At 34.3% G+C, this 23,110-nt stretch overlaps 2 protein-coding genes across 2 annotated transcripts in view; one reads left to right on the top strand and one right to left on the bottom strand.

The window, feature by feature from the left end:
- Positions 1 to 329: 329 nt before the first annotated feature.
- Positions 330 to 3,362, top strand: LOC127970716 (uncharacterized). Its single transcript, XM_052573405.1, has 3 exons — positions 330 to 461; positions 557 to 679; positions 1,111 to 3,362. Exons 2-3 carry the CDS (start codon positions 590 to 592, stop codon positions 3,316 to 3,318), a joined length of 2,298 nt encoding a protein of 765 aa, XP_052429365.1. The 5' UTR covers positions 330 to 461; positions 557 to 589; the 3' UTR covers positions 3,319 to 3,362.
- Positions 3,363 to 13,641: 10,279 nt separating this feature from the next.
- zgc:171482 (zinc finger protein) overlaps positions 13,642 to 23,110 on the bottom strand; it is a 58,944-nt gene continuing 49,475 nt past the window's right edge. Inside the window, exon 6 of the mRNA XM_052571904.1 lies at positions 13,642 to 16,107. Coding sequence (XP_052427864.1) covers positions 16,086 to 16,107 — 22 coding nt within the window. The 3' untranslated portion in view covers positions 13,642 to 16,085. The remainder of the gene's footprint in view (positions 16,108 to 23,110) is intronic.

Genomic DNA, 23,110 nt, shown 5'->3' with positions numbered 1-23,110 from the left:
TGCATGAAATGAATGTCTGTTACAATCAAAATAAGCCAATATTCCTGTAGGAGGTGACTATTTCAAACAAATGTCCATATGTGCAACAACACTGATTCTAATAATTATTTAATAACAATTATAATGTATAATTCATTTAATTTGAGGACTTTTATCTATCCTCTTTGGTCTTGTATTTGGCTGAATTTATGGAACTTTTTTACTTTTTAATTTATTTTAGTCTACTTTATAAATTGCTAAAACTATCAATATATTATTTAAGGTATAAGGAATTTCCTTGACATGTCATCCTTCCCATTTTTTTTTTTTTTTTTTTTTTGAAGGATGAGGATGATCAAGACAATGGGAATGACCAAACAAATACAAAAGACATCCTGAGTAATACGTCCAACAGTGGACCAGACGAAGTGGACAAAGACAGATCCATCAGGACCAGTTTATTTTGTGCTGACATTCAAGAAGTAAATACACATATCACACATGTCTCACCTTTGGTTAAATACCCTTTTCATTCATTGATGATATTTCACATCATATTTTCATTTATAACCTGTAGAATGAGGAAGACCTGTCAGATTCTGAATGGAACATGCTTGATTCTGAAGATGAAAATTATGTGGACAGAGAAGACTTGATGGAGGGCAGTACTAGTGGAGAAAACACATCTGAATTATCAGTGGTATGTAGTAAATGGTTCTGTGACACAGTGTTTTTGTTAGTGTAATAGTTCACGTTGACCTGTTTTGCCAAAATACGGAAGTGAATTGACAGACACAAATAAAGTATTCTGCATTACCAACCCATGAAAGCACAAATAAAAACTAATGAGAATTTTGACACCATTACGACATATCATTCCTGGGCAATTGTAAAATTCAAGAATGTACCAAACCCTGTTATTTTTTATTTTTTATACCCTGTTATTTTTGGTTTGCAGCTAGGATATGTTAAAGTGATTTAAAGTGAAAAAAGTAAAGCCATTTTGTGATTATCCAGGGTAAATATTTCTAGGAAATATACCCAAGAAAAGGAAAGAAAATAAGCTGGACTGATATTCCTGATCATTCTGCTGCTCACATTTTTTTTAATATTTTGTCTCTCTCCCTGTAGGGAAATGAAGATATAGCCGTTACTGGTGACAAGCCCTTGTATCCTGGTGCACCTATTTCAAAAGGAGAAAGTGTATTAATGCTGATGTCCTATCTGTTGCGGCACAATTTAACAGGCAAAGCACTTACTCACTTACTGGAAATGTTTAACACAATGTTTCCAGGTCTGATCCCATCTTCACATTACCTTTTCCACAAAGATTTTGGAAGTTCATCTAAATTTGAAGTTCACTTTTATTGTGAAAGTTGTTTAAAATACTTAGGCGTCAGAGGAGACTGTCCCTCTCAGTGTGACACTTGCAATACAGAATTTGATGCCAATGCAAACCTTAAGAATGGATTCTATTTTCTTGTGTTGCCCCTGCATGCACAGATTCAGCAGCTTTTGCAAGAATATGGTGTCAATCTTAATGAAAAAACTAGAACCTGTGGGGTTCTCTCTGACATACAGTCTGGTGAAGAGTATCAAATGTTATGTGACAGTGGAGTTCTTGGAAAAGATGATTTGACGCTAATTTGGAATTGTGATGGCGCACCAGTGTTCAAAAGTTCTAAATGCAGCATTTGGCCAATTCAGTGTCAGGTAATTGAACTGGAACCAGAATTGAGAAAAAGTCACATTTTGATGTCAGCGTTATGGTTTGGGCCAAGTAAACCATCCATGCTAACATTACTAAAACCATTTGTTAAAGAAGCCTTATCATTAGAGACTGAAGGTATTGACTGGCAAGACACACAGGGAAACCGGCATGTTTCTAAAGTGTTTGTGGTGGTTTGTAGCTCTGATTCAATGGCTCGTCCAATGCTTCGTAACACAAAGCAGTTTAATGGTTTTTATGGTTGTGACTTCTGTTATCACAAAGGTGGTAAATCCTATCCATACGATCAACCTGAACCCGCACTTCGAAATGAAAGAGATCATTTCAGTCATGCAATGTCAGCTTCAGATAATGAGCCAGTATTTGGAGTCAAAGGGCCATCTCCTTTAATGAAGCTTAGTCATTTCCAAATGATAAATGGTTTCATTCCTGAATATCAACACAATGTGTGCCTTGGAGTTACTCGGCAACTGTCCACATTGTGGTTTGATACAGCAAACAGTGAAGCCCCCTGGTACATTGGCAAACAGACGGAAGAGGTTGATATGCGACTTTTAAAAATAAAACCTCCTGTTGAGATAACTAGGACACCAAGATCAGTGAATGAAAGGAAGTTCTGGAAAGCTTCAGAATGGCGAGCATTTCTCCTATTCTATGCTCTCCCTGTACTGAAAGGAATACTCCCTGCCAGATTTTGGAATCATTTGTTTTTATTGGTGTTTGGAATATATACATTACTCCAGGATAAGATCAAGACTAGAAGCGTATTGTTGTCAGAACTGGCTCTTAAAAAATTTGTAATAGAATTTCAAAGAATATATGGGAAAGACCACATGACTTTTAACATACACTTGCTCACACATATCGCACAAAGTGTGAAACAGTGGGGACCATTATGGGCTACGTCAGCCTTTCCATTTGAATCCAATATGGGTACTCTATTAAAGTATTTTAATGGAACACAGAATGTCCCTTCACAAATAGTTAGAAAATTTATGTTGTGGAAAGAATTGCCAGAAAAGGCTAAACATACGAGTGCAAAGGTCCAGTCATTTGTTAAAGAACTTTATTTTAATAAGCGGAGAACAGATAAATGTGAAACATTAAATGATAGTGTCCAGGTTTTTGGGCATCCCCCATTTCAGGAAAACATCACAACTTCTTCTAGGCTTGCAATTTCTAAGTTATGTGGAAATCTAAGTAACTGCTTCTGGTCTTACAGCCGTTTCTTGGTTAATGGAGTTCTGTATCACACTCAAAAATATGATCGACTGAATAAAAGATATAACAGTGCTGCATACTTGAAAGATAGTACATTCTGTTTAATTAATGACTTGGTCATTTTTAAACAAATGTGCGCCCATCAAAGCCCTGCATATTGTGCATGTACCAAACATTGCTGTGCTTTAGTTGAGGTACTTGTTAAATCTAGCAGGCCTTTATGTAAAGATTCACAAATAAATGTAGAGAGTACTTTTGTACATGAGGTTAGGAAGAATGGAAAGATCAGTGCCATCTGGCCTGATATGATAAAAATGAAATGTGTTGTTGTTGAAACAGTTGACAATTTGTACATTGCACCTTTGCCTAATCCATTTGAAAGAGACTAAAAAAGCAGTCATTATTGATATTGTACATAGTACTATAGTGTTGTATTGCCAATAATTTATGTTTCATAAAAAGACTTGCTTCTTTTCCTATTTGGCTTGATGATTTGCAATGAGATTTAAAATTGTATCTGCTTGTATAGCTATCTATGTTATTATAGAAGCCAGTATGAATTAATTTTGTTCCAATTCTTACACCTGGGAAGAATTGCCAATAACATCATTAAAAATGTATCTGTTTCTATGTGGGTTAGTATCACTGTGTCAATATCATGTTCAGTTACATGTTTATTTTATTTACTCTATGCTATTCCACCCAAAAGCTTGTTACCATATAAACTTGAACATGTTAGTCTATAAGACAGTGTGTAATATTATGTTAAAAAGTATTAAGTAATAAAGTAATAAGTATAAAATTAATAAGCTACTCAATCAAAATAGTAAACACAATTACAAGCCAAGAATACTTAGAATACTTAATTATACTTTTAAGTATATCTCGAATAGCAAGAAGGCCAAATATACTTAGACTTGTCTGTCAGTATCTGTAAGTCAAGTATACTTAAGTGCAATTTGAAGTATATTTCTGAGAAGTACATCTAAATAGTACATACAAAGTAGACTGAAAGTAAACTCTCTTAATTTTAGTTTAAAAGAAGTATACTAATAGCACACTTGAATAAACTTCTTTTTCATAAGGGTCCCCCTGGAGCAATCCGGGTTAAGTGCTGGGTAACAGCCGTATTAGATTCTGTTAACTCTTCACTGTCTGCAGTATGCACACTTGGGACTGAGTCTTCAGTCATTTGTATAGACATTTTGATGTACTTTTTATAGAGAGGTAAAAAATGTTTTCATAAAATTAGGGGGCAGAAATGCTTTTAGGTTGTTTACATAAAAAAAGTGTACCGTTTCTCTTAAATTTATCATCACAAAATTAAAATTTTTAACGTAACAAAACTTGTTTTTTTTTTTTTTAAGAAGAAGAATCGGATTTCTTCCCCTTTTTATGTAAAATTCAGTCATATAAATAAATCAGAATCATAAAGTAGTTTGATGACATTCTTTTCTGTTTCCTTTTGATCTCCAGCAAAGTTTCTAAAGCTTTAGCCCCATCAAAATATAGTTTGAATAATTAGACTTATGAAACTTTAATTACACTATGCATCAAATCTTTATTTTCCTTTGTAAAAGGTATTATTTAATTCTGTTACTTTTTATTGCAATTTTATTGTAGAGTAAAATCTGTCTTAGTCAAGACTAGACATGAAGCATCTGTCTATCTGTCTGGTGTTCTTTTGTGCTATCTGTCATACTTCTTATCAATCAATCTAAAATTAAACTGATATGAAAACACTTAATGAATATCATCTTAATATAGCATATTTAATATAAGTATAATTATAGTCAGAAAGATTTTTAAAGTGTAGTGAAACGTCAGAGACTAAATATATAATGAAGAAAAACCTCAATCTGCTTCTCACATGTAAATGTCAGTGATGATTCATAAGTGTTAGGTTATATCTAGCCCACACTGAAGAAAGTTAAACAGAAAAAATCTGCTGTTACACACATAAATGAGGAAACATATCAGTAGTGTTGCACTTGATATTACCAGTGTTTTATTTGCTCCTTGTCCCTGAGATGTAATTTTCTGCTCAGCTGAAATCTGTAATTGAAATTCTGTGACCTTATATTTCACACTTTCACACGCTGGCCTGTATTGCTCAGGTACCATCAGGGGCTCCTGTGATTAAGAAACATTGTAATAGGATACAGCGAGTTTCATCTTAAATCATCACCAGTGTCCGGTCTTCATTTTACCATTTAAAAATATTTTTTAAATAGTTCATCTTGAAGTTAAGAGTAAAGTTTTGTTCTGCAAGAGAATTTTAAGGGATGATATCAGGTGACCACTTCTCTTGAAGCCTGTATATAGTGGGTCCAAAAATAATTTGGCCACTTAATCCACACTTAAAAATGTCTTGTATAACAAGAAACATTTATATTTAAATACAGTTAGCACAAACAAGACTTTCAAGGAAAAACATTTTTTTTTTTTTTTTTTTTTTTTAGGTTTACAATCACAGTGGAACCAGGTGGTCATTGCAAAATTAAAACTCTTTGCACAAGGGATGTTAGCTCTTAGAAAAGATGTAGCATTATTTATTTACAAACTGCCACTCTGTTTGATATTTTGCCAGTTTTTCTGTATCTTTGAGGGTGACTTAAAGTATCTAAAAGTATCCTAAACATATAATGAATTAAATATTATATATTTTGTGTGAGTATGTGTGTGTATAGTGTGGGTTATGAGAGGTTTTCTCTCTGTATTTTGTTAATATTAATCACTAGGAGTTTTAGGCTGCTTACATTCACTTAAGACGTAACTAACTGTGTTCACAAGGATTTTTCTGAGGATATTGTTCAGAATGGATATTTTGACATAGCAGTGTGTATTTATCTGTTTAAGCCAATGAAACATTTTCCTGGATTAAAATAGTTTAAAAGTTTAAATTGCCAAATGCCAATGAAGACAATGCAGCAATTCTGTCAACTGTCCCGAACACATTTATAAATGAACATTGTTAAAAAATTCTCTCATTGTTTATCTGCTCTTACTTCATAGCGTGTGTGTGTGTAGATGTTGATAGCGTGTGAAATGTCTTGCGTGTGTCAGATTTGACATGAGTGTTTTGTCAGTGATGTCCGGTTGTAAGATTTCAATATGAGAAGGAACAGCAGTGTGAAAGCAGGCCCGCATGCATCTGACAGTGACAGATGATACAGACGTCTGCTGGAAGTGAGCTTATTAGACAGCAAATACTCCAGAGTCAGCGCTGACATTCATTTCAGTCAACCGCTGGCAATTCCAATATCACTGATAAAAATCTTATTACGTTGAGTGACGGCTAGCATTTCATCATCAACCATGAATTGCAGGAAATGTATTATTGGGGTTAAGGTGTGCAACATTTTAGCTTCCGATTTTAGGGCGTTGATATCAAGTCTGTTTATGCATGGGGCACATTTTTATTAACCCTGGCCCAATGACTAGACTAGGGATACTGAAAGTCCAGCCTGCTACCATGATGCTTACATTTTTTGACAATTTGCATGCAAATCCTGTATCTGCACTGCAAGAGAATGACGTGATAAATCAAAAAGCTCTCGTTATAGTAAATTAATCTGTCTGTGCTGCAAGAAAGCGTGTCAGCTGTAACGCATGTCTACACTGAGAATGAGCAAAACTATCCATTCTCCAGTTATAATCCAAATCGGCGTAAGCACTTATAATGGGAGCATTTTTGTTTTGTTATAACTTCAAGTCAAGTCAAGTTCATTTATTCATTCAACATGCCACATTGCATACGGACAGAGCAGACTGTCTGTAAATCGTAAAATACAATTATTTGTTATGGTAATTATATAAATTCACAAATAGATTCCGTAATTCATTAAGACATATTTATGTTTTAATTTGATATGCAAATACTGTCATCACAGATTAGTGCATAGTGACAGGACATCTGCTGTGAATTGATAGTCTACTAAAAGCCTGCGATCCACTGAGCAGTTAGGATTTGTGAGTAAATGGCAAAAACAACAGCAGCTTGACAGTGAAAATAAAAAAAATTAACACAAATGGACTCCTTGAAAAATTGCGTTTTGTTTGAAAGAGCACGGTTCTTAAGGAATTATTTTTTCTTGAATATTGATTAAAAGGGCTCTTAAAATAAACTGACAATACCTATGATTTTTTTAAAGAACGAGTTAATGTGAGGTTGATATAACATTCACATTTTTGCATTTGTGAAATGTTTTATCCAAAGCTAACAACCGAGCAGTTATCGTTTTACTGTTTAAAATTTGTTGCTGGTAAATTATTACCAAAAATACAGTAAAAACCGTTATAAATATAAGTATTATTTACATTATTACAGTATATATAATAATTATGTCGAAACCATGATGCATTTTTATGGGGGATTTGTTTTGTTTGTTGAACTTTTATTTGTATTTTTATTGAAATAGGCATAGTGTGCTGTAACTGATCAGTTTAATGCATCCTTTAAAGCTGAGGTAGGTAACTTTAAACGCTCTAGCGGTTAATAAACAGAACTGCTTGCGTCTTGTGGAAGAACATCGTAGCTGGAACTACTTCTCTCTGTTTATGTCTATGAAGAATCACAAAGGTACTAGGTTACTCATGGTGTACTCGCTTATTATATACATTTTTCTACATTTTGAACACAAACAAAGTTACGGACCGCAGCTCTGATTGGTTGTTTCTTACCGGGAGCGGTCTGTAACTGCAAATGGCAATAGGACCACTGGGAGGAGCCAGAGGAGCTTGATTTTTTTCACAGATTATCTGTCTCATATTCTACTGTCAGGACATAAAGACAGGTTTAACAAATATGTAAAAAAATATATATTTACAAAAGTTACCTACTGCAGCTTTAAGAATAAAATGATTACATTTAATGTAATATTATTAATTGATATTTAATCATTCAAAATCTCAAGCTAACAAACAGCATGTAAACATCATCCTGAATGATGACACTCTGTGTGTGTGTATTTTAATTAAATCAGTTTCATCCAGATGGGAATCACAGAAACATAGAAAAGCATTTCGAGACTATCATATAAAAGCACTATCTGCTATGGGAGGAAGAAAACATGTCCACAGGCAAGATACTTCACGGTTCATTTTACCCCAGTGTGACAAACTCTTTACGTCAACATCCTGGTGTCCCACATGTTGGCTTCACTTCAGTATTTCAGCAATTCTGTATTATTAATTGTTATTATTTTTTTTTCATCTGTGACAGCAGCTGAATATGAAAGTAAGGAAAGCTGTTGCAATAATCAAAAACCTTATTTTCAAATGTCAAATTAAAATGGTCTCTCGACTTTCTTATTGTGAGCAATTCAAAGTGCATGCTTTTGATAATTAAAAAGCTTGTTTTTTGTAATCCTTTACAAGTAAAACTGGTTTTGGCAGCTTTTTGCTTCACAAGAAGTGAAATGAGTGACTGAAATCGTGTGGATTACTTATGGATTATTGTGATGTTTTAATCAGCTGTTTGGACTCTCATTCTGATGACACCCATTCACTGCAGAGCATCCATTTGTGAGCAAGTGATGTAACACAAATTTCTCCAAATATGTTATGATATATATATATATATATATATGTATGTATGTATGTATGTATGTATGTATGTATGTATGTATGTATGTATATGTGTGTAACGGAAACAGGTCAATTTAACTCAAAGGGAATCATTTAATAATTTAAAAGGGATTTGAACAGAATCACTGTTTCACGGCTGATCACTGAGACGCCCTGCGATTCACTGAACAAGCCATTTAACATCAAATCTGCGCCAGATATTAATATCCAAAGTATAGTGAAAACACTATTAATTAGCACAGTAACAAGATCGGCAGTTTAAGACATTAACTTGTAAGCACAAAACACAAGATACTTCTCTTTTCAATATGAATAAGGCTTTATTAGATAAATCTAAGACATATAAACTAATCTAACACATAAACGCACGCACTCACACATTCACACAAGTTGCAGGAAGATCGAAAGTTAGGGAAAGATGAGTTTAAGAGAATGGAAATATGGAATCCCAAGTTTACAGCAATACGTTAAATTGCATAGACATGAACATCCACCAGTCACGTAATTAGCCCTCGCATTGAGTTCCTCCAGTGAGGTTAAAATTATATTAGATACACCAGTAAAGGTCACAGTCTGGAGGTAATGTTACTTGCGTCTCCTGTGAAAAAGGAGTCCCGTCGAAAGGGCTATCCCGAGGTCGTTGATTGGCTGGACGTTCAGTCGCTGAAGTGACGTCTTGGGGAGCCCGTGGTTGGACGTTGGCTGAAGATGGAGTGTTGTGTGTGGCTGGTTGAAGTTGAACTCGATGTTACAAACTTAACTCAGAACACGAAACTCTCAAACGGAAAAGAAAAGAAGTAAAGTTTGACGAGACAAGGTTGTGTTCCTTCTCATCGTGGCTAAGTAGCAGCAGGCGTGCAGACTGAAGCACGCTGGAACCACGCTTAAAGAACAGTGATAACAAACAGCATGGCTAAAAGCTAAAGCTAAGTAGCAAAGCTACAAGCTAAAAGCTAAGAGCAGGCATGACTAGTAGCAGAAGCAAAGCTAACAACTAAAAGCCACATGACTCATAGCAGCAGCATAGCTAGAGACTAAAAGCAAAGATTTTATGGTGTCCTAAGTATTTAAACTGGCCTGTTGGCCACACCTCAAATGTTGTCTTGACCAATCAGATATTGTCTTGGCTCGGGTGTATCATAAATCATATGTTTATCTTACCAAGCATGTGGTCAGAATTTTCCCACTCTTGCAGGGTCTAATTTTGGACAGGATTCCTATAAAACGAATATGATACATTTGATCAATAAATGATTATCTGTGCTAATTCAAGCAAGCAAATTCGATCACACACATACCAAACATAATTATGAATCCTTAAGCCATGCCATAGTTATTAAAAAATAACATACACAATAAGTGATTATAACATGGTAGTTAAATGTGTGGGTTACACATAAATTAATATGGATAGAAGCGATGGACTGATTCATTTAGAAGTCTTTTTGAGTTCATTCTGCTCCATATATATGCACAAAAGACAGTTTCTTTGTCATTCTCTGACATAGGGATGTTCTGTGAAGACAGAGGTTTAAAGCCCCTCCCCCCTTATGAATTTCAGTCTGGTTCTGCTAGGTGGGGGGAAGTCAATGGAAGTGTTTAACTCATGAGTTTCCATGTGATGTCCAGCGTTGCATTTCAATTACGAACAACAAATTTGACAATCTCTTCTGCGAATTAAAATTGTCAATAATTGTTCTAGTGGTGTTAATGTTGAAAGCTGTTGTGTGAACAAGTTGGTTGGTTTGTTATATTCCTTGGTTCTTGTGGCACTAGACCTGATTTATGACTTTCCTGAGGAATTCGGCTCCGTGTTTCAAACACAGCTTTGATAGACTCTTTAATTTGTCTGGTTCGACTCATTTCTGTTACTATATATATATATATATATATATATATATATATATATATATATATATATATATATATATATATATATATGTGTTAGAGGTGTAACGATACGCGTATTCGTATTGAACCGTTCGGTACGAGGCTTTCGGTTCGTTGGACTAATTAATTATCTTTGAAAAAAAAAAAAAGAGAAATATAATGATATGCGTTCAACAAGGTAGCGCAATAACCCAAACGACGTAACAGGCAACGCCCCTGACACTCCCGAAGAAGAAAAAAACACCAACTTATAGTTATATGTTTATGTTAGGCTACTCAGTCAGGCGCTCGCTCACTCAGCACTAAGCTATAATGGTGATGGCAAGAGAGTGGTGGATAAAAAACAACGGTATGTCGCATCTGATACATGACAATAGGGTACACCAGCGGGAATACAAAAAAAGAAAAAAGAAAAACACCAGCGGGAGTACTTTAAACATCAACTCATTTACGCCGACATCACCTTATTGTGTCAGTATCTGGGAAAAGACGAAAAAAAGGAGAAACATACATGCAACAAACTATCCCCGCAGCATTTAGACAGACATTTCCAACTGACTCAAACAGGGCAAAATACATCACTGTGGCGATTGGTAGGCTTCATTTACGTTACATTTATGTTATAGCCGAGGATATGAGACCTTACTATTTACCATTCATTCTGTCATCACCATTATAGCTTACAAGGAATCCAAAGTGCACCCAAACACCAGACCTGTTGGTTATTGGAGGATCTTCTGTTTCTGGTCTGTTAAATGCATTAGACATTTTGCAACGAGCCTTCAGCGCGTGCTGAGCGAGCGAGCGCCTTAGGGGCCGTTCACATATCTTGCCTAAAAACGCGTGGAAAACGCTCTAAATTTGCAGCTCTAAAAATAGCTTGCAGTAGCTCTGCTACTAAATTTATTTCAAAATTGCAATCCATATACAACTATGATCAACTGTTCCTTCATCTTGGCTGAGCTTTCAATGTTGTCACGGGAAAGGATGAAGCTGATTGGTTAGTTCTTGTCACATGACCCACGGTGCTCTTGCGGCATTCTGAAAAGTTGAGATGTTTTTACATTTTGCTGTATCTAAAACGTACCGAACCGAACCATGACATCAGTGTATCGAACCGAACCGTGAATTTTGTGAACAGTTACACCCCTTATATATATATATATATATATATATATATATATATATATATATATATACATTTTTTATTTTTTGTTTTGTTTTCATTGATTGTGATGAAAAACTTCTTAGCGACTCCAAAACTAAGTGATGGTACCAGTTTTTAGTAATTGAAAGAAAGCTAAAATATAAATAATAGATTTAAAAAATAATATTAATAATAAAAGTACAAAATGTTGCTTGGAAATTTGCAAAACAAGTACTAAAATTACTTGAACTAAAATTGAATGTTAAGAACTAAGTAAAAGTACAATTTAAAAAAGTATTAAAACACACTACAATTAAACTGAAAACAGAATAAAGTAAAATATATGAAACATAAAAGCTATATTATATAATAGATAAATGCTATCTCAAAATATTAAAATATAAGTATAATATAATAACACTAAAAGAACACTGGACAGTACAGAGTTGTCTACTGTTAAATAATGGTTGATTAATTATTTAAAATGCATTAGCAGTGTGTGTTTATGATTGTGTTATGATATCTTGTAAATTATTTAATCCTGTTCCTTTATATTTGTAACTTTCAATATAAATGCTAAGAGAAGTTGAAGGCAAACTGTGTGTATGGTGAGAGGGAAGAAACAAAAGCCCTTCACAAATTTTGTAAACGTGAATGTCACTTGTGACTAAAGTATTGTTGAAGTGTGTGTTTTTGTGAGTGTTTGTCCTCTGTTGATGTCATAGAGGAAGGGAATATTAATATTGACTGCTCACTATTGCTGAAAATTATCTATTTATGCATGGAAGGGCTGTCTTCGTCGTTGACACAGGATTTCAAATGAATGTCAATTAAATCAAGCTGTTTTAAGAGTCCAGGTCATTGCCCTTGTGAGAGCCTTTGAAATATTTTCCTTAGCGGGTTGTTTCCAGGAGGTGATTTGATTTTGCCCAGGTAATTAGATTATAGTGGTGCCGTCCTGAAAATACTGAGTGTGCCACAATCTGAAGGAGAGGAACATACAGATTGAAGAAACATGAGAGAAAAAAAAATGCTTAAAATATTTTACTTTAGTTTTAATTGAAATATACATTTACAGTAATGTGCATATTGTTCAGTGTTACAGAAATAATTTACCCCATCTTTTTTGGCCCTAATGTTGTTAAAAACATGTTTGGTATCATAAGAGATATATAGTAAAATGTTCACGTTGCTCTTTTCCCTTCAAATCAATTTTATTAGTTGTTTTACTTTTCACAATATAATACCGAAGCAACTTTATAGAAACTTGTGATGTTAATGTTTATAATACCTTTATGATATCTATCTTTATATCTTTATTACTTGTAATTTATCAGATCATAATAAAGTTAAATTTATATATATATATATATATATATATATATTACTAATGTAGTAAATACTGCTTAATGCGAATGAACTGAATGTATCCAAGTGCACTACATGACAGAATTTTCATTTTTATGTGTTTACTTAAAAAAATAAAATAAAATAAAAATAATAATAATAATAAAAATAATAGTTTGACCACTTTTTTATTTGATGTGAACTATTAATCTTTAAATCTGGTTTTGCAATCTCCAGTTCTAAAGGAGAAAAATGGACTGTTTCCAACCTCTGTAAGGTCTGAACACACAACAAAGTGCAGCTGGGGGCTAACTGTGTGCAGACACATTAACTTTAATAACCCTGAAATCAGAACGCATGTACGATCAATATGGCAACCACTTACTAATACCCACAGGCTAAAAAAAATGTGCATAATGTTCCTTTCCTCCAAAGCAGCATCTTTCAGCAGCAATCTCAGCCGATGGGACACCAGTTTACAAAATAATGTAATTGTGACTGTCTTGACCATGGACCAGCTGAACATCTGCAGAATATCTAGCTCTCTGCCATCTCTGAGAGATGTATCTCTCTTGGATGGGTTAAATGCAGAGCACAAATTCCAAGTATGGGACACCATATCTGTCATCCGTTCCATTTTTTTTGTCCATTTGTTCTATCATTCTGTTGTTAAATCTTTTGCAGTTGGACATACAGACTTATAATATTTTCATGTCACAAAAATAATACTCAGAAACACATTTATAGTTTGAAAGTGAAAATAATCATTATCAAGTGTATTTACAAATGTGCACAGTACAGACTTAATTTCTCACTTTTTCACAGGAAACTCACAACTCTTTCAATTTACATACATATGCTTTCATAGTTTGCATTTAATATATATTTTTTTCATAATAAATATATCATTTCTAGTCCACAGCATATATTGACCATAAAATATTTTGAAATCCATTTGTAGTTGAAATTGCATTTAATTTCATGGACGCCAAGACTGATATTTGACTTTACACGATCAGAAAAATGCGAAAGACTTAGATGAGGTGAAACAAGAACTGATACAAAGTGATACATCTTAACAGCCTGAGTTAGTTCTCAAAGATCTGCGCCACTCCACACTTCACATCAAATGAATCACACGTTTGTGTCTGTTATGTCCTTTGTACTGATTCTTTGTGTTTCTGAAGTAGCTTTCAGGTATTATTCGCAAAACCATGTTCAAACTGGTTCCTGTAATCCTGAGTCATTTTACACTGTACCCAACAGCACTGCAAACAATATTTTTATCTTGTTTTCCAGTAAATACCACATCAAAAGTTGCTTTCCAAGTAAATTCATCTTGTAAGGATGTTTAGACATTTTTACTGGAAACCAAGACATCACATACAAATAACAGCCATTCAGTAGTCTAGCTTGCTGTAAATGACATGTTACTTCTTTCAACAGAGACATCCTTGGGGTTAGACTTAAATGTTGTGTCTTCATGTTTTGTAAAAGCCCAAGAGTGTTCAGGATTTCAGCTCAACCACATATTGATCAGAAAACAGCACACAAAAACCTTGTCAATAGATACTTCACAATAATCATCCTGGACTAGCAGTTGAAGGGTGAAACTAAACAATATTGTTGTGTATATCGATTATTTACAAAATATATGTATATATTTTTGCATTACTTTACCATACCATGTTAAAACATCTGGCTTGGTCGCTACTGTAATACTCTGATTTGCATAAGTCACACTTTTCTGACCAAGGCCTCATTTATAATATACACATGCTTGATACTAAATGAATTAACGTGATGAACAAACTGACATATATAAAGGCAGAAACGAATGTGAAAAAAAGTCTTCTTTTTTTTTCGCACTGAATTTTCAGATGACTTTAAGTGATGCAAATGAGTTACTGCCTGAATAAATTAATTAGTGAGAACGTTTACATTTACATTAATATTCTAATATAAATGACAAATGCTAATTATTATATTTTTTTTATCTGCTTCCAGAAAAAAAGATTCAAAAACCTACTGAAAAATAACAAGAGATATTTGGGAAAATATGATTTTGATTCAAATTGTGATGTGCATGTAAACAGGGATAATTTAGGAATCTAAACAGTCTCCTACTAATAAGGATATTTGTGGGATTTTTGTAGGATGCCAAAATAAAGCAGGGTGGATTTGTGAACTGTTTTAGGAATCATAGGAACATTTAGGAAATGTGTTTAACATAAATGAGGCCTCACGTATGTTTTAGTTTTAGTTTAGTAGCTACCATTTATTCTACGATAAAAAGAAAAACACCACTTATGCCACATCAGAAAAGCAAAAAAAATTAATAAAAATAAAAATAAATAAAAGAGAGCTTCCATTCTTAAAACAGCAGGCACTGAGCTCTGGTTTTACAGGCAGTCATTTTGGCATAGATTTAGATAAAGCTCAGAGCCTGGTTCACACATTTACGTCCATGTGAATCATCCATGATTGAGTCAGGGTGAAAAATGCCAACTCTTTGCATCTGGACTCCTTTATATTGATGGCATATTCCATTTGACATCAGTGGTTAAGCAGCATCACAGCTCTATAGGAATGTTCTGTCCTATGCAACACTGACTGTGGTGTGAATAAACAGGATGTGTGTTGGGTCTGTGGTAACAGTGCTGAAACTTAGTGCTGAAATATTGTTTTGACCACAGCTGAGAGAGATCTCACTCAAAGGCAGTTGAATTGATTCCTCACTGGCAGCATTCCCACACACGTACTCAACAAAATCACTGGAAAAAGGTTGATGATCTCGTTCTGTCACAGGCATGCCAAAGTCAACAACCAAATCAGCGATGTCTCGCTTGAAGAGCAGAGAAAAAGACAGGCCACTGCATTCAAGAGTTTGAAAGGCAAAAATAAAAGTAGCAGGACCACTGCATGTCTGCTCAGGCTGGTGCACTCATGTTACATGATGAATATCACTGGACTGATCATAGGCAACCTTTATGCTCATGGAAGGATGGACGATATTCCCAAAGTAGATTGAACTTTGAGCTTTTGATTGTGACCACAAAAATATAAAACACTTGACATTTGAGGATCCTCAGGTGTTGTAGGTGAACAATTCCTGTGGCCAAACAAGACGTCACAATTAGTTTGTGTTTGTTTTTCCTCTTCAGCTTCAGTATTTCCAGTTCTTCATTGCTGATGTTGTTTTAAGCTGAAAAATAAAAAAATATATATAATATTTATAACATAGCCAGTTTACTAACTTAAGTATGTTTAAGTAACATTCCTGATTTCAAAATCCTTTTTTTTTTTTTTTTTCTGTTACAAATAACTTTTACTAATTAGGTTTTTGCTGGTTTGGTTTTTGATTAGTTGGATGTTGGTATCTGTTTTATTTGTTTTCATTTTGTTTGGTCTGGTTTTGTTTTTGGTCTTGTTTCGCTTGTTTGTTTTTGTTTAAATATTGAGGATTTCTTTTGAACTCAACAAGCTGAAATAGCAGGTTTTGTTCAATACACATTTGTTGAAGCTTTTATATGACTTATTGTTTTTTGTAATCAATGCAAATACACAGTGTGATTAGAGGTAGAAATATTAGGAATTCTATTTTAATTTTCATCTTGACAGAGAAAAAAATCGTTAAAATGCCTTAATTTGAAACTCCGTAAAACCTGCCAGGCTTGAGAAGAGAGTGTGAGATTGTTTCAGGATGGATATTTCTTGGCTTGCATGTAATGACACGGTGTAAATATTTACTCTCATCTATCTAATCCATCACAGTAGATAAACTGTTCCAATGAATATTTCCCTTTCTTTCTTCAAACATCAATTTGCACACACAGAGACACCTCTGTGCACACACAGAGACACCTGGCTAATTCTAGCCACCAGGGCTGCCGGTATTAAAATCCAGTGCCTGAGTTCTGTCCTCAAGCCTGTAACAGTGACACAGCTGAACACCTGGGGAAGCTACAGTCTCTTGGGAGGTCATTCTCAGCACCCTTGCCCAAACAGGACCAAAAATAAGTCTGCTCATCTGCTAGTTTGCCTGTAGAATAACCTTCCCAAACCTGGAGTCTGGCAAACTTGCTGGTCTTATAATCCTTATCTAAGTTGACTACAGAAGACTGACTGAAAATACAGGGGGGAATGAATTGTACCCGCTGATAACGTTGTTTATTTGAATGCTTGTTTTAGCACCTGATTCAACTAAAGAGATTATGCAAATCAGGTAATTGTGCAAATACAACCACAAAATAAATGCTGATAGCAATTTTTTTTTCCTGTCAGTTATAAGAATAACTTCAGATTGTCACTGTGTCAGTACTCGCAGAGGTAAACCTTTGCACTTTATCTGTACCTCTAAAAGCTGCAAATTAGTACAAGGTAGGACTTTTATTACACTATGAGCTGCACAAGGGTAAAATGTAAAAAAAAAAAAAAAAAAAAAAAGGGTACATGTATATTTTTCTCTGTACTTATTAATTCTCTTAAAATATATGGCGTGATAAGCTACAGTTTTATTTGTTTGACTATAGTTTATGCATTGTCCTCTATCACTTGATCCTAATTTGGCATCATTATAGTTTGATGCTGCCAAGATTGGTAGAAAAAAGTAAATGAGTGTCTCTTTTAACATTCTGTTTATCACCAGCCTGATGTAAATAAATAGTTATAGTGAATAGCAATTGCACAATGCATTCAGTATTGAGGCTTTTTTTTTTTCTTTTTCTTTTTTTTTTTTTTTTACTGTGCTTGGTTAAACTGGACTGCAGGTGCCATGCAAATAAGATGCATGAGTTTGGTATTGAAATACTGCATGCTAAAGTGACAGAAGTGTTTAGTCAATTCGCCCACAGAGTTATAAAGAGAATATCAGAGCTGCCATGAGGGAATAGAGTGGCTCAGTTTATTGAGCACAATACAGTGAATAAAATTTTTCATACAGTGAAAAAAAGTTTCGGCCCCATACCTAACCTAGTTTCTTTGATAGCTCATAAACGAAGACCAATCTTCAATCATTCTGACAGAAATACAGATTTGAATAGAGCCAGCAACAGAACGAAGCTTTAACTTTCTTCCCCCTTACTCCTCCACTTATTTTGGATTCTTTCTTAATTCCTTCCAAACATAAGAAATAATTGTCAAACATCTGAGCTTAGTAAGCTAACGGGAGACTGAAATATATGTGTTTAGGGCTAAGTGGAGAAAGAAAGTTAAACAAGAAAGTTAAAAGATAAACAAGGTGATCATTAATGTGCAACTTTGAGATTTGGATTTACTTATGCTAACAATTGCTAAATTTCCCTGCTGAAAACACCAGCTTATCACCAATATACATAATGGATCCAATGTTTGGGGTTTGTAAGGTTATAAAGAAGTCTTATGCTCACAAAGACTGCATTTATTTGATCCAAATAGTAAAACACTATTATTGTGAAATATTATTATTAGCAATGAAAATAGCCGTTTTCCATTTTAAAAAGAAAAAATTAGCCAAAAATGTTATTTGCTCGACATTTTACTCACCCTCAGGCTATCCAAGATGAAGATAAGTTTGTTTTTAAGAGCAGATTTGGAGATATGTACATCACTTGCTCACCAATTGACAATCTGCAGTGAATGGGTGCCGTCAGAATGAGAGTCTAAACAGCCGTTAAACACATCAACGATAATCGACACAACTCCGGTCCAACAATTAATGTTTAATAGAGTGAAAAGTGTGCTTGTAAGAAACAAATCCATCATTAAGACAATTTAACTTTTTTTTTGTCACTTCTGCCTAAATATAAGTTCATAATCCATGATAATGCTTTCTCCAGTGAAAAAGTCCTTCCTCTAGTTGACAATTCACATTTGAAATCTTCAAGAATATATATTTAGAACTCTTTTGGACTGAATTTGTCTCTCTACTGGAGAAAGCAATATTATGGATAAAGGACTTAAAGGACATAAAAAGGCAATTGAATTTTAAAAATTCTGGATTTATTTATTAAAAACATGCAGCCTTTTGCTTCACAAGAAGTTAAATGAATGACTGAAGTTGTTTAGATTACTTATGGATTATTGTGATGTTTGGACTCTCATTCTTACGGCACCCATTCACTGCAGAGGATCCATTTGTGAGCAAGTGATGTAATGCAAAATTTCTCCAAATTTGTTCAAGCAAATTCATCAACATCTTGGATGATATGAGGGTGAGTAAATCCTTAATTAATTTTTTTGGTTGAACTATTCCTTTAATATATTTAAAAATGCAATTTACTGTATATCTGTGACAACCCCCCCCCCCCCCCCATTTAATAAGCCTGCAAGATATAACTATAGATGTTTTATCAAAAGATTGTGCTTTATTGAGAAATGCAGTTGCACATGTTTGTATGGTGTGGATATACTCTTTGTGTGTGGTCATGGATTCTGCTGAGTTTAGTTACTCATGGAGACAACCGTCACCTTGGAAACCGTGCCAACCCTGACATCCCAGGTGAAGGGGAACTGCCATCACAATCAGCCATTGCCAAAATGAGTCAGAGGTGTTAGTATGTGAGGGCGCCAGAGGGGTCACGATCCTCTTGTATCCGCTCCAATCCGCTGGAGTGACAGCAGAAGAAAGAGGAACTGACATCAGCCTTCCCCTTCAGCGACGCTTTGAGGCCAGACTCACTCTGGACGCTCCCGGGTCCCTATTTACATGAGCTTTAAAAAACCCTGTCAGCTGTTGACTCATCTCTTGAGATCCTGGCGAAGTATTGGTGTGCCTTTGGTTTCATCTCTCTGTCTTTGGCTGAGGTTGGACAGCTTGCTGGCCGGCAGAAGAATGCGCTTTATCTTAAGCGCCCTGACATATTGGCAACTTTTTCGAAACTGTGCAGGCTTGTGTCAGGTGAACAGGGTCATTTTAAGTTCAGCAATCAATATTTCATTGAAATCTATCTGTAGTAGTGATGATCTATGGTATATCAAGCTATTTTATATCACTCTAAATTACAATCATCAATGCACATATTCCCATTTTAATTACGTAAATTTGTTGAAGGTTGAATTATATTTGTTGAATTACTAAAATTTTAATGTTTTTTTTTAATTATTATTTTATTATTATTAATAATGATTAATTGTACATGACTTGTACAATCATAAATATATCTAACTTAACATGTATATACATATACAATGAAACACTGAAATTATTAAATAATTATATTATAAATATTAATTTAACTTTTTATATAATCATTTTTTTTTTATTATTATTAATTGTAATGTTTTTTTTTTTCCCTTTCGGAATTTCCACAGTTAAAATAAGTATTTTCTATTTTAAAGTGCCCCTATTATGAATTTATGAAAATTTCATGCAGTGTGTAACACAGCTCCAAGTGAATTTAAACATCCTGCAAAGTTTTAAATATGAGAGTGCACCTCTTTTAAAGTTATTTGCCTAGTCCAAATACTCAAACTTGTGGTCTTTGAACTTGATCACTTGAATATTTTTATGATATATTTCCTGTATTCGGCCCAAGTGTTCAAGTGTGTGTACTACTTTTCATTACCTGATGGGACACACTTATAGTGTTGTAAAAACACAAGTGTTTACAGAGTTTAATTGTTTATTTGCAATATTTTGCATGTTAAAATAAACTTAAAAATGTCTGTTCAGTAGTCCCTAATTACCAGGCGACACAATTCAATTTCTGGTGCTTCTAATTTAGTGGTAAAAAGGAGCTGCAAATGATGTACAAAATAAATATACTCACCTTTGCACCATTAAAATGTAAAGCACTTTCTTTTACTACCAAATTATATGTAATATTTAATTATTATTAATATTTAACTTACATTGGAAAGGTTTCCATGACCTCTCGCGATCTTGGCAAAAAGTCTCGCTATTTATTTCCAGAACATGATGCATGATGGGATGCACTAAGTCTTGAATACTGCTCTCGAGTAGCATTTCAGATAGTGTGGATTAAGTGTGAGTTCAGGGCACTGCACTTCAGCGTTTTTAAGACCTGGTACAGTCTTTTGGTTTTTTCACGTTGGTTTGAATGAAAATGCAAATTCATTCTTTGCCATTAGATGCCTTTGGATCAGTAAAAATAGTGGTTTTCCTGGTAACGCTGTACACAAAGCAGCACTGCGCTTACAAACGCTGCTTTATCAGGCATTACAGGCAAGATGTAATGAAAATGAAACCAATCAGACCAATCACCGCAGATTGGCATCACACAAGCCAGGGGTTTGGAAAAATGAATAATTGAGCGAAACTTTTGGGAGTCGTTGAGCAAGTAAGGTAAAAATAAATGCATATTATAAGACAATGAAAGTGGTTTTAGACCTTGTATACATTAACCTGTTGTTGGGGACTCCAAAAACCAAAATATGAACCTTTTCATTTCTCATATTGAACACAGTTAAACATTTTGTGAGAATGTGATATTTTTTTTTTTTCGTTTCAGTATTTCTCAGGATACTCTTCAAAGAACAAAATTTAAATTTAATAACATTTAAAGTTAATAGTTTAAATTGAAAAATAATTTAATTAAAAAGTCTTCAATGTAACATTTCACTAAAGATCAATTTAATGCATTATTTCTGAATAATTGTGTGTATGTCTGTATTTATTTATTGAAAACTAATCCCAAACTTTTCAGGGACAGGCCACTCAGAATTCCACTCCATTATGCAGTCTTTATTTGGATGCCATTTTCATTGCACAAAAAGTGACCAGTTTAACCTTAGTTGATACTGAGTTTATTGGTGCGTGGGCACAGGGAGAAAAGTTTGAAAGTAATTGGAGAGAAATCTTACTGGATCATTTAGCATCTCAAATTATAGTTTATCCTTCATGCTTCTCTACCAGCACAAATTTTAAGTGTTGCATGCTGGGCCGATAGGAAAACAAACCCTGAGGAGGGCCTGTGTGAGCTAGACCACTTTGGCTTATTTTCCTCTGTACCCCACCTGAAAGTGAAATATTTAGGCTATGAATATGAGTGCAGTTGCACAAGTGCTGAAAGGCAATATCATGGAAGGCAATATGATGGTACTTCTGTTAGATGCTTCCCTTGGGTTGACAACATATGTTTGTGAAATATGCATTGTGCTTTTTTTTTTTACCTCAAAAATAGACAGTTCAGCCTTGACCAGGGTGGCATAGACAAATCAAGAGATACATAATGTGTCACATGTAACCTAAAAAATAGGTTTAGTGTATCTTCATTATTCACTACCTGTTAGGATACTACTAATACATTTAAATATAGAGTCCTGAAGCATACTGCACCATTTAGCATCTCAAAACAGCCATTTCAGCTTCTATTCCTCTTCTGAAATGAACAATCTAGGCGATTACTGAAAGACACTATCAAGGAATGCAATACATGATGGTACTGCCCTCCCTAGTGAACACTAACACGCACTCTCTCGTTTAAAGTGTATTTACATACTAGACCTAACAAGGTGTGAAATCCAAGCCTTATTGCTCAGCATCCTGAGGAATCTTTTTCGTAATCACACTGAAAAGAACCACTTCTAATATCCAGTGTTCTCATAAACTAACTCATGCATCATGAGTAAATGATGAAACTAAGGGAATTTGAGTTGAACTGTTTGCTAATGTGTCTCAAATCCATTATGAGGTTAGGAAGCACTCATCTCTCCGTTACAAAACTGAAATATGCCAGCTTTTATGGCACTATTAAGAAGCATAATTCAAGTCATAACTAGGATTTTACTAAGTGGGATTTAAAAGGGTCTCTTCCAAGAGAGTTAGGAGAAGCTATTTTTAAAAGATTTAACTATGTTTTAACTTTATGAATGCTAGCGATGTATACAATCTTAAAAATGACAATTTGCAGTCTCATGCTCATTTATCACATTTAAAAGATGAAAACATCTCAGATATTGTGCTACTAAATACAACGTCTCTGTATTGCAAGGTTTGCAAGACTTCTAAAATGCAGCAGGAAAGTTGAGAAAGCTGAAATAGAAAACAACAGTATTACTATGAAATGTAAATTTTTGTAAGTTTAACAGTCTTCAATGTTATTTTTAATCAGTTGAAGGCATCCTTGCTTTTTTTTGTTTTTACCCCAGCAAGCCAAAAAAGCATCTTAGAAACTTTTGAATGGAAGTGGACAGTTAGAAATGCAGTAAAACAATATTATATATATATTTCAGGTATGGGTCACTAAAATTATGCTCTTAACATGGAT

Source organism: Carassius gibelio, chromosome B13 (genome assembly GCF_023724105.1).
Source record: "Carassius gibelio isolate Cgi1373 ecotype wild population from Czech Republic chromosome B13, carGib1.2-hapl.c, whole genome shotgun sequence".
Lineage (NCBI taxonomy): Eukaryota > Metazoa > Chordata > Actinopteri > Cypriniformes > Cyprinidae > Carassius > Carassius gibelio.
This window is presented reverse-complemented; position numbering and strand designations above follow the sequence as displayed.